Here is a 13087-nt window from a genome sequence, read left to right as displayed (position 1 = left end):
GCGGATTGGTACTCGAACTTTACTTGATCTCAACAATCATCACATAACGTGACGTACATTTAAGAAGCTTTTAGAAGCATTGATCATACCATGATTAATCAAGAGAGTCGAATGATCTTTGCTTTTTAATTTTTCTCATGAAAAAAATATTATTTACAGCAAATTACCTAAGTTTGTGATATTTTTCACAAGCTTTCTGTACGACAACTTTTATATAATAATACAGAGAAAAATTTAAAAAAATTAACGAAAAAGAAAGGTACATCAATCCCTTCTGAAAATTCACAAGAAAGCTCATGGGCTTTCAATAAGTTTTGAGTAAATTTGTGTAAAATATTACAGATTTTTCTTCTGTAATTAGGGAAAGTTTGTAATATTTTATCACAAGCTCTCAACATATAAGCTTTTTTTGAGAACATACAGAGAGAAGCTTAATTTTTTTTTGTCAATTAAAGTCCTAAAATTATTTTCTTAATGAAATATTGCAAAAGAGTTCATCAAACTCTTATTCCTCTCTCTGCAAAAAAGCTCCCATCGTCAGGTAAGGTATTTTCTGCAGAGAAAGGTCAGCTTAAATAAATATATACCAACTAATATGCAGTAGTGTCTTCAGTGTCGTCAATTTAGGAGTGATAATTCAAACAAGCCAAACGTGCAAAGTTAATCCAAGAAATTATGATTTGCGAGAAGTATTTGTTTTCCATTAAAAAATGAATTCTTAAAGAAGCCAAACAAAGAGATTAAATGCATTTTTACAACATTAATTCACAATTTGATCGAATTATTTACCAAAAATTAGGGAATTTGAATCAAAATTTCCAATAAATATAATCAACAGATTAAAATAGTAAATCAAATTATTTATTTTCCCACATTTATGAATGTCCCTGATGGCAAATTTATAGGTTTTAGTAAATAAAACAATTAATCATTCACAAAGAATTGACGATTTATCACCAAGTTCCCAGGGGGGTTAATTAATTCCTCATATTAACCATAAGTATGAATTAAACAGCAATAATTGAGCTTTTAGTGAAGCCATTAGTCACTGTGCTGCAATTTTCTAATCGGTACTTAAAGTGCAGAAACGTGATCCAGCCAGAGAGCTTAATGTAGATTAAAATATTATTTTCATCCACAATGAATTAGATTTATATTAGAAAGATGATTTATTTGGTATTACCTACAAAACTTTGTATACAACTTTATGTTAATTTCTTACGAGAGCAGAAAATGTTTTGACTCACTGTGTGTTAATAGTTTAGCCAATATTTGTGTGATATACCTCATCTTTGGGTTTTTTTTCTTTTTTAACTAACGTACAAAAATAGGAAGGAATCTCTGAAGAAGCCACAAAAAACAGTCGTCAAGTGTTTGCGTTGATTGTTGAATTAAAAGCATGAGAGATGCAAACATTGATCTTGAATTTGGCATCAAACACCACGACAAATGCTTTCAAAATTGTTCCCCAATGCCTTACATTCAAAACTTCCTCTATTAGTCCTCTCATCGTGTAATCTTCTCTCATCCAGCTGATTTTTTTCTGAAATAAATTAAATTCTTTGAAATATAACGAGAGAGAAAAAAGCTCAAAAGCTTCTCACTTTCATTTTTGTGCGTGACGATGAATTATTTCGGAGGATGATTTAGTATAAAATTCTGCGTACAAACGGAAAGCAACAAAAAAATATTGAAAAATACAATAAGATCAAATTTCTCGCGTAAACACCTCAAGACGTCACGGCCTTTTCTCTTCAGCGTTTTTTGCTACTGAACATTTTCAATTGTCAATGGTTCAGAGTGGAGAAAAAATAGGCATTACCTCGCAAATAAGTTCTATTGACTAGGTCAGAATTGAATTAAAGAAAAAAAAAAACAGAGACAATACAATTCAGAGAAACATCATCAGTTAAATTTATTAGATAATAAATTATTTTTTATTTTCTGTTTATTTTTAGAAGAATTTATGAATTGAATATTAAAGGAACGATGTGGGCGAGATTTTGTGGGAATATAGATATTGGAGTACTGCGTATAGGGTGAAATTCACTAGTCACACAGTCTTAGAATTTCTAAAGAAAAATTAGGATTTTTTTTTAGTTTTCTTATGCAATACTTAAGATTTCTTGAGTCAAGCTGAATCGGGCTTAATACATATTTTTCGAGATTTTTTTTAGTCGTCTTAGGGAATCGAAATTCGCAAAAAATATCCAGAAATTCATATTTTTATCCCGATTCAGCGTTACTCAAGAAATCTTAAGTTCGCTTAAGAAAACTTAAGAAATTATAAGACTGTCTGATTAGTGAATTTCACCTAATATTTGTAGAAAAGTAAGATAGAATTATCTCTTGAAAAATGTAGTTTTGATCCTTTTTCAAATTTAATTTATTAAAATTTTAAAAAATCTTCAATTAATCTCATTTTTCCATCAAATTGTTACCTTTCAAAATCATACGAAAAATAAAATAATAAATTAGAGCTTTTTTTTTTTAATAAATAAGTATTTATTTCAATTTAATACAAACACAAATCTATTTGCATTTAATTTTCCGCTCTGTCCGCTGTGAGGGCCGCAGTAGAAGTGCCCCAAGATTGTGGTAGGGAATCTCAAAGAAAAGTGTGAACACGAAAGCCACACAATAAACGATAATCATCATTCCAACCGTCATAACCCACTGCAAAGAAGAAGAAATAAAAAAAAATAACACACACATGAGTTAAAAGCCATCAAACAGCCGTTCAGGTGTTAAGTGCGACGTGGGAAAATTCCCTGGGCATGCGGAATAATTTGCAGTACTCCAGGCGCACACACACCGCAAGTGTGGAACTTACACTGATTACAGGTGAGAAGTGGCTGCTGCCATCGCGGAGCCCATGAATTGTGGTGATAATGAGTGGATTGAGGAGATATACGCCATATGATAATTTGTTAATATGCACAAAGGGCCTAGCACTCAGGAAGTCGGTGAACCATCCTGCATTTAATTTGCAATTTGCAATACAATTGAGATTAAGTTAGAGAGATTCTATGTATGTTGTGTGGGAGGGGGGGGGGCGGGTTGACTAATTAAGGGAGCAGCGACTGAATCTTACCACCAAAGCCACATTTGCTGCAGAGAATCAACCACGTGATTGTTAGACCAAAGGCAAAGCGTCCCATTGTTATGAGAACCGATGCCCATGGGTAGGCTACACTACGGACAATAGTTGAATGCATGCTGAGGAGGAAGAAGAAAATTGAGAGGCCATTCAGAGTCCGAACTGTTTTCTGCAAAGACACCATAAAAGGCAGAATTGTCTGATAAAATTGAGAATTGAATTGAAAAAGAAATAAAAAATCTCTTTCTCCTGATGAGTTCTTCTATTATTTTCTATTAAATCTTTTAATATTTGAAGAAGAGCCACAAAATCCCACTAAAATGAAGAGGGTAAGGCTTCGTAAAGAGATATTCCTAAAAAGGACTTTACTAATTTCAGTGCGAAAAATTATTTCGAGAAGATATAATTAAAACTGAGCTGATAAAAATGAAAAAAAGGAAAATATCTCATAAAATTAAAAAAAAAAAAATCTTTGTACAGTCAGGTATTGATTAACGTCGCATGGGATATACTCTTTCCACTCATTATTATTAATGGGTGAGAAGAGTATATCCCATGCGACGTTAACCAATACCTGACTGTACTCTTTTAACCGTCTGTATACTGTGGACCAAAACACTTACGCGCATTACTATTGGGGTAGGTGACTGACACCATAGAATTTTTCGCAAAAAAGCAAATTCTTTCGGTCAACTGTGCTTTAATAGACTCCTTGGTACTCCCTAAGAAGTCTTTTGTTCATTTTAGAACACAAAAATAAATTTTTAATGGATTTTTTGATGATTTTTTCAATATTTTTTTTTGAGGTTAGAATCTTCTAGAAAGAGACAAAGAGTGACAAAGCGAAGAGAAAATGGAATAAATTTGACCGTTACACCAATTTTTGAATTCCCTCTTCTTACATTTTTGTTAATAACTTTTTTTCTGGTGGTCGGATTGACCTCAAATTTTTACACAATCTTCTCAGATAACCAAGGAACTTATTTCCAAAAGTTTAGTTCTAAACCTCAAATAACTAAGGCACAAGTAATCAAAATATAGCTCAGGGGTCGATCACCTACCCCTAACATTATACGGAGGGTTAACTTGTGAATTTTTCCCTTGAGATTGCGTTGGTGGGATTCATATTTCCTCACCACACTGCAAAATTCCTTTTTAATAAATTTTCCTACAAAATGCAACCTCCGCAATCTTTCCTTTCATATCCACACCCACTATCATCTTGCAAATTCGTCACTGAATACGCACACACTGATCTCTTCTTGTGAACTCTGACCTCACCGGATAGAGCTCATAAATACTTTTCACGTGCATCACCACCACCCTCCACTTACCTGGCTTATATTGAGTTTTCCGTCGCGGGAAATTAGATACCATCCAGCAAGTATCCCCGATATATAGGGATGAATTCGATTCCATGGCGCCATGTAGAGCTCAGTGCCAGTGTTGTAAATCACATCAAAGCTAAAGTGTGTTGTAATGAAAAATAAACATTAATTAATTTCATTTAGGAATTTCTGTGGCTCCCAAAAAATCGTTTTATACATATTTGAACTGTTTGAGAGCTTTTTTTTTGGGGGAGCTTTTGCACAGAAATGGAACTTTGTACATGATTTTGTATGAATTTTTGAATAAACTCACGAGCATTGGAATCTATGGCGCCAATGGCTGACAAGGGAGATGATGATAATTCCACTGGTGAAAGCAATGAAAATCTTCTTGGACAGCTGAGGATTCCTGCAAAGAAATTGGAATTTTTCCCTTTCTTTCTCTCACTTTATCCTCAAAAGGGGTCCAAGAGAGAGAGAGAGAGAGACAATTTTTTTTCTTACTTGGCATAGATGAATAGCATTAAGCTGAAGATGATGAAGTATTGCATTTCACATGCTATTGACCAACCCCAATTCATGCACAGTTCATCCTTGTCGAAGAGATTGTGTATGTACAGCACGTTTCGCCACCAGTATCTGCACATAACCAAGAGAGGGTTGAAAAGATAATTTATTAGTCATGAGAATGAGAAATTTTCCCCACACAAGAAGGGTATGTTCTCATGTTTTGAGTATGAGACTTCTTCTTCACTATATACAAGTGCAAAGTGTGTGTAGGGGAGGGGTGGGGGAGTAAATTGAGACAAAATAGACCTCTGGCAAGTCAAATCGTATCGTTCGTGTATCCAAAATTGCGAAACATCCATAAGATATGCTGTGATCATCTCACCAAAGAGGCACACCACAAAATACAAAGGGGATAGTCTGAAATGAGAGAATTTAGAAAGTAATTTAATATTTGGGACATGTTGCACCACTCCTGTGAGACTGAAACAAGCACTGGAATTGATTGATATATTCCACCACGTAAGACTTAATAAATTGAATTTTCTGCCATTTTCTTGATTAGAATTGATGGCAAATATAATGAAGTCGGCGATAGACGAATTTTAAGGATTTTTATCTGTTAAAAAAGGCCTATTAATTGACAAAAAATACCTTTCGATACAGTGTAAGTTTTCAAACCTTAAAAAGCTCTCTTTTTTTGAACTATAGATCGAAATTTTTTATTTACTACAAAAAAAATTCAAAATAAATCTTTTTAAGGTTCAAAGACTCACCATGTTGTACCATATAAATTTTTCTTGCCTATTTGTTGAAGTTTTACATCAGACAGTTTTCCGATCCTTGCCAAGCAAAAATTTTTCTCGTCCAATAAAACGCGAAGAAAGCGTAATATTTGGACGAGAAAAAATCTTACCTGGCGACCATCGAAAAACCAAGAAAACTTACTAACATTTAACACATATTCCTAAAGTTTGACATTTCTTTTCCAATGTTTGAGTTTTTATTTACTAATGCTAGACACTTTCCTATAGTTTTTGGCATCATTTTTCTTACGTTTAACTTATCCCTTCTAACGTTTGATATTTCTTTCAAAAAGTTTAATAAAATTAATAAACCGAAACGTCGCTGAAAGCGTGAAGACGTGCGTTTTATTGACTGTCTCCGATCAAAAAATCAACATTTAATAAAAATTTTCTAATATTAAATTTCTTTTAATAATTTTTGATATTTATTTTCAAATTTTTGACGTTTTTTTTCTAGCGTTCGACGTTTTCTTATCTCTTTTTTTTAAAATCGTATTTTTATTTATTTTTTAAACCCCTTCTTACTACGCAATTAACAGCTCCTTATATTTTCACATTAATTTACAATTAAGAGTTACTTACTTAAAAAAAAAACCGAGGAAAGAAAATATAATTGGTAAATAAAAAATGGAAAATTACTTTGTATAATTTATCTTGTATTAATTATCATAATTTAGTTTGTATTATGCGCTCTTTATGCAACACCATAAATGAAAATTTTATTAATATTAGTTTAATACAGTTTTTATTAATAAACATATTCAAATCAGATTATTATTATTAAAATCATTTAATTGACAAAATTAATGCCAAAACCAACAAAACCCAATGTGTTGAATTTTACTGATAAAATAGAGTAGACTGGGGCCATTTCGCACACTTCATTTGACAATAATATTACTGTCTAAAGTTCCAGAGGTGCATGGAAAATAAATTTAAATAATTTTTATGGCGAAATAGCTCAAAAAGATTTATTTTTTGAAAGGAAAATTTCGATTTAGATGTTTCAAGGATTTTTAATTTTTTTTTCTAGAAGCAACATCAAACAGTTAAATAAACAAACAAACAAATAAAACTCCAAACAAACAGCGGAATGCAATATTTTTCAAACGAAACTTGAAAAATTTCATTTAATTCAATGAGAAAAACTTTCTTTTGTGCACAAAATAAAGAGCATGTGTGGAGAATATTAAATTTAGGATGGAATTCAAACATGAAGCATTTTCATAAATATTTCATTTTGTATATTTCTGTATATAATATATAATAACAAGTGCATACCTAATGTAGCGATTGAGTACCATCCTTCCGAATAATTTTGCATTCTGCACAAAATTATTCCGTTTCACCTCTTCGAGTTTTGTCCGATTTCCCAAAAAATTGTACGTATGAAGGAATCCACTGAAGAATATATATTTTTTTGTGCAGGAATATTATGGAAAATAGAATGGGGAAAAGGAAGTTATTCCAAAGAGAATTCTTCAATGCTGTGTGTGTTCTTATGAAATGCAATTCCTTACCTAATAGTGAAGAATACATCAACGAGAAGAGGTGCATTGCTGATCAGTAGAAAGTAGGGACGTTCCCCAGTGGCAAAGAGCGTGGCTGTATTGCTGACTGTGAAATGTTGAAACCAGTACATGTGAAAGGAGAGAATCCAGAAGCAAACAATTGATCTAGGGAATTGAGAAGAGAGAGAGAGATATCCTGCGAGTTAGTAAAGGTTTGTAGAGGTGAAAAGATGTTGCGACTTTGATTAGCTTTAACTATATATATAAAATAGATAGTACGGATACTATATATCCAACTGAAGGGTATACTCCACCGAACCTGATGCCATTGATGACGGAAATCGCATCGGTGGGTGCTTTTGTGCTCACCAGCTGCCTTACATTCCCCTCCAGTGAGAAGCAATTGACAATCTTTTGATGTAGCGCAATTTCCGTCTTCTCTATTATTGAATTTGAACCATTGTCCACGACTGCACCATTTCCACTTGCTTTCCCCTCCACTTCCAGCTGCTCATTTTGATCCACAACGTGCCCATTATTATTTTTCTGGTCAATTTTCCCAACTCTATCGCCACGCCACGATAGCAGCGTCATTAGGGTGGTAAAAAGTACCAATGCGCTTTTTTATTTGCCAGCAAATGCCAAAATATATAATAAAAAAAAATAAAACTCAAAATTAGCACAATGGATGTTGTTTTAGTTTTTCCTGAATCAGTTTTTGTTTAGTAGGGATGGGGAGGAAAATTGCGCGGGTTGTTTTTGTTATTTTTGGAAAAGCTGATAATTGGAGGGAAAAAAGTTAATTAGCCTGGGGATTGATTGGACATTTTAGGAGGAATTTTCTATAATTTTTTGTTTGCCAATTTTCAATGCTCACTTTAGGAATTTAAATTGTGGAATAAACTGATGAATTAAATTCATTTTTAAAAGAAAATCTGATGAAGTATCCAAAAAATTAGAAGTAGGTATTTCAGTAAATAATTAGTTGGTGTTCCACTTAGTGGCGAACACCAAGTTTTTTATTATTAAAAATCTTTCAAAGTTTCTCTATATTAGTTTTGTAAGCAAAAACTCCATAGCTGTGCTTAGAGAGCTTTCACGATTTTTGTAGGAAGATTTAAAATTTTGAGGATTTCTTTAATGACTTTTCAGTAAATATTGAAAAGAAAAATTAAAAATTTTGATTCGCATCATTGATTAAAATTCAATATTTTCCCTCTCTTGAAAGAATTATAATTCGGATAAATAAATTTAAAAAAATATATTAGGAACTATCTTATTTCTTAAAATTTTAGTCAGTCTAAAATCAGTTCTTTAACTTAATTTTCTTTCATAAGTAGGTATCTATCTATATTATGAAATATTTAAAGAAAAATAATTATCCAGTCAAACATATTTTTTTCGTGGAAAAACAATAAAGAAATTAATAAGAATTCGCAGGTTAAATAAACAAAGAATAAACGCAAAATTAACTCCAAAAAACAGCCCAAACAAAGCTTCAAAAAATTAAATTATTTATAAAGCATATTTTGATCGAAATCAATTGACTAAAAAAGTTTTTCTTTTACATTAAAAACATAATTTTAGGAATATTTAAAATACTTTAGCTTCAGCCATTCTCCCCTAATTTTATAAAAAATAATTTATTACTAGAATTTGATTTATTAAGCTTGATAATTTCCCCCAAAATCTAATTTCCCGCAAATTCACTTTAACTCATATAATGGGAGCTTTGAAAGCTGTCTAAAATAAATAAATCACATAAATCGAAATGAATCAAATAGACGATAATTCAAAATATATATTACCTATTATTTTCGCTATTTGACAAACATTGTGCTCATTAATGCTTTCAAATGTGTATATAGATGTAAATATACATTTTCAAAAGATTTTGATTTATTAGTAATTGCGTGTGATGTAAAATGTTTAAATTAAATTGATTTGTATTTTCTGCGCAAAATATATCACATAAGTTTATTTAGCAAATTACATGGAAAATTTATAATAATAAATTGCGTGTTAAATTTTAATTTAACCCCCTCTTTATGCATTGTTTGATTATCAGAGAAATAATACACAAAATTCTAGAAAAGGAGAGTAGCAGACAAAAAGTCGGAGTGGGGTAGCAGGAAGATTCCTTACCAGAGAATCCTTACGCTGGTCTTCTCATGAAAACCATTTGCCAATGTGAGACTCTTTACTTGCACCACTTTGACACTGTCAATGTGAAAAATGTCGTGATATTGAAAAATCCCTCCGTCCAAGTACAATTGTGTGATATTCCAGATGTCTGCATTTGTGCACGATGTCGGAACACATAAGCCAATATGTAGAATTTTCTGAAATGATTTCCCCCAATGTGAATTTTTCTTTCAATATATATTTTCTTTGCTATGTATGCAAATGCATTTCGGACGGATATGGCACATTACGGGATTGTTCAATGTAAAAGTCAGAAAAGCTCATAAGTTCCTCCCACCTCCCACTGTGCTGGTCTAGTAAAGTACCCACAGGACATTACCTCTGCAAGAAATTTCATCTCAAACTGAAGTGGTGATGTGTGGGTGGCGTAGACGACACGATAATCAACGGAAAAGGGAGATTGGGTGGTGAAGAGCTGAGGATCCATTGAACGCGTGTAGCGTTCATCGAAAGTCACGCCCAGAATGTCCTTTGCTGCCTCACAAGCTCCTCGTGAACCCAGCCAGTGGCTATTGCCAATTGTGAAGCCCGATGTGAAACTAGCAGACCCATCCAACACTTCAAATTAGCATAAAAAAAAACAACAACATTGAACTCACGAGAAATTAACAAATCTCTCACACACAAAGTCACAAATAAGTATATATCTTTCCAACACCTGGATGATTCATAAAGTGTTCAATGGTTTGCATATAATTAGATTAGAGCAATTTATTTAGCAACATTTCATCATTATATCCAAACAAAATCATCAAAGCAATTTACACATTTCTGTGATGAAATTCAAACATCTTGAGAGATGATGAAAAAAGCCGAATGGAAAATTTGCAAACTTTCATTGGGCGCCCTCATGTCTCTTCGCGACTAAATAATTACACATGTTTAACAAAAATTTTACGCAAGCATTGCAAACAGTTATCCAGACAGACGTCACAATGATTCGTGAGGAGAGTTCCATGAACCATTTATTAATCAAATTCAGACTCACAACACATCTAACATTGCGCCAAATGGTTAAAGTTGTGAATTTATATGACCATTGCATTCCAACCGTCTGCAATGCTTGAGAATTTTATGATTTTATACATTTTTTCAAACTTCTAATTCAATTAACAACTTATTTGCAGTTGATAATTTTTTTAACGGAAATTCTTCGCAGTTGAATGGCTCCCATGGCTAAATTGGAATTCTAATAAGGAAGTAATTAGAATCATTTTGGATAGAACTTTTTAAATTTATTTTCTTACTTGGTATTTATGCAATTCCAGGGAATGAATTCTCTACGAGTGAGAAACTCCCGTGATAAACTCCCGAAGGCTTTTGTGCATTAAAAGAAACGTGAAATCTAGGAAAATCTTTTGGGAGTTTATCACGGGTGCATTCTTTTTTTTTTAGATAGAATGAGGCCCCCGTGAAGTGTTCCTTACCTTTCCTGACAAAAGCCTTCGGGAGTTTATCATGGGAAATTTTCACTCCCCACGAGTGAAAATTTCTTTAACTTTTTAAATTTCTTTTTTTCTTTTTTTTTAATTCTCTAGTGATTTTGTGATCGTATGTAGATAAATAAACTCCTTTAAAAAAAACAGTTTAAAAAAGAATCTTTAACTGCTAATACTTGCAATTTTAATTGTAGTTTAATGAGAAAAAAAAGCACAAAAAATATATAGAAAAGCTTTTTTCCTACACTCAAAGATAAAGAATTATGAAATAAATTCTTCTTGCAATAAAGCTCCGAAACTTTAGAGAAATCTTCCAGTTAAATTCAATGCAAGAAAGATTAGCTCTATTGACCCATTATTTGTATGTAAGTAGATAGGAGAATTGATCTTTTAGTGTGACAATGGGAAAAGCATGAGACGCACCAGCTGGATGGTGATTCATTTCATACCTTTGAGTGCCCAGAGCTGCCTCTGCTTCAATGCATTGCCAATTGTATCCAATTCCGTGTAGCATTTATTATTCACCCGAAGCTCACGGGATACATCGATAATGCCATACAGTGGAGATATCCAACTGAGATGCTCAGTGCTGAGTTCTCTGTGCGACTGGGAATGGTCCTTCAATGGGTGGGAATCAATTCCATGCAATTCCTGGCACTTTGTGCAATTCCCATTTATACCCTCAACATTTCCACCCCACGTCCCAACGATTCCAATGGAAATCCACCACCACAAATCAATGCTATGCATCTTTCTTTTCTTTATATTTCCTTCTTCCTTCTGTCACCCACCACGTTGGGAATGCAAATCTCCAATTTGAATCGCACTAAATGCACTGCGAGGTTGAATGAGATTCTCCCCCACACCGCTACCCCCTGCGTTTGCTCCTTAAATCCCTCAACAGGTAACACTATATATCTCTCCAAATCGACAGCACGTAATACAACACGAAACCAGCGAAATAAATCGTCGCTCCTGAAATTAAAAATCATTTGAATTGCATCGAAACTTCCATTTAAATCATAAAGAAAAAAAATTGAGGAACCAATTTCAGTGAGCTTTCAAAAGAGCTTTCAATGCTTTGTGGTAAATAAATCTTTCTTTAAGTAGAACACCTCAAGAGACTTTGCAAGAGATTAAAATCAACAGGATGATAAATTGTGTCTCACAGAGTCTTTAATGGAATTTTTTGGAAGAAAACCCGCCTCAATATCAAAAGATGCCGCACAATTTATCCAAATATATACCTTGTTCAAATATTTTCTTCGCTGAAAGTAAAACTGTCGAGAATGCGTCACCCGCAGGGAAAAGAATGTTTATAAAAAATTCAAGAATTAAATGAAATACAAATGCCATTTGCTTATTTAAGCGCGTTCTCCTGAAGCGATTTATTTTTTTATTTTTATTGCTCTCTTCTTGCGAAATAAATTCACCCTGATTGTGGGTAGGTAACGTTTAAATTAAAATTGCGGGATGTATCAAAAGGCGGTAAGCTTTCTGAGAAAGGTCATGTGGCAAAGCTAAATATATATTTAAAAAAAAATGAATTTATTTGCAAATGTATGGATAAATAAATATCCTGCAAATCCTGTGGATGACCAAAAGATGGGGAAAAACCAAGAACGCAAAATTCTCAATGTAGATGACACAAAATCCCAAAGTCAACAGCATCAATTTATAATTGTGCCAATATTGAATGTTAAACGATCTTTATATATTTGCATAGAATTGTGCTTTCTGTTATTTCGCACAAATACACAACTCGAAAATTTGATTTGTGTCAAAGAATAAAATTTGAAAAGCATCAAATACATGACGAATTTTGCAAAATGTCATTTTCTATGCCTGTCCAATATATAAAAACATAGCGCCGGTCATCTAAAAAAAGGGAATTTTCGCCGCAAATATTGCTTAAAGCATAAAAATTGTTTTGCAATATTGTGTAAACAGTGAAAATGAATAAATTAGCATTAATCTTTCTTTATTTTACTATTTTTGTAGCATTTTGTAAACTTGAAAAGTTGTCGTTTCGTAAACTACAAATTAGCACCTTCTAACGAAGCATTTCTCTCTTAAACTAATGAGTTCATCGTTGTATATTAATTTTGATAATGAACTCAAAATAAAAGAAAATTGTTCTTAGAAATGTTTTTTTTGAGTGAAAATGATTAAATAAAAAATTAAATTTGTA

The 13087-nt window shown here is 32.6% G+C and overlaps 1 protein-coding gene across 3 annotated transcripts in view; it reads right to left on the bottom strand.

Moving 5' to 3' along the window:
* Positions 1-2481: 2481 nt before the first annotated feature.
* The window catches only part of LOC129788167 (nose resistant to fluoxetine protein 6-like), a 54235-nt gene continuing 43629 nt past the window's right edge, over positions 2482-13087 (bottom strand). For all 3 annotated transcript variants that reach the window (XM_055824214.1, XM_055824212.1, XM_055824213.1), the window contains exons 2-14: positions 11346-11871; positions 9777-10015; positions 9398-9594; positions 7572-7871; positions 7262-7417; positions 7023-7142; positions 5245-5355; positions 4933-5067; positions 4742-4837; positions 4435-4564; positions 3095-3269; positions 2834-2976; positions 2482-2676 (exon numbers count right to left, since the gene is read on the bottom strand). In XM_055824214.1, coding sequence (XP_055680189.1) covers positions 2533-2676; positions 2834-2976; positions 3095-3269; positions 4435-4564; positions 4742-4837; positions 4933-5067; positions 5245-5355; positions 7023-7142; positions 7262-7417; positions 7572-7871; positions 9398-9594; positions 9777-10015; positions 11346-11646 — 2247 coding nt within the window. In that variant the 5' untranslated portion in view covers positions 11647-11871 and the 3' untranslated portion in view covers positions 2482-2532. The remainder of the gene's footprint in view (positions 2677-2833; positions 2977-3094; positions 3270-4434; positions 4565-4741; positions 4838-4932; positions 5068-5244; positions 5356-7022; positions 7143-7261; positions 7418-7571; positions 7872-9397; positions 9595-9776; positions 10016-11345; positions 11872-13087) is intronic.

Source organism: Lutzomyia longipalpis, chromosome 1 (genome assembly GCF_024334085.1).
Source record: "Lutzomyia longipalpis isolate SR_M1_2022 chromosome 1, ASM2433408v1".
Lineage (NCBI taxonomy): Eukaryota > Metazoa > Arthropoda > Insecta > Diptera > Psychodidae > Lutzomyia > Lutzomyia longipalpis.
Note: the sequence above shows the minus strand (reverse complement) of the source record. Positions and strands in the feature narration are given on the sequence as shown.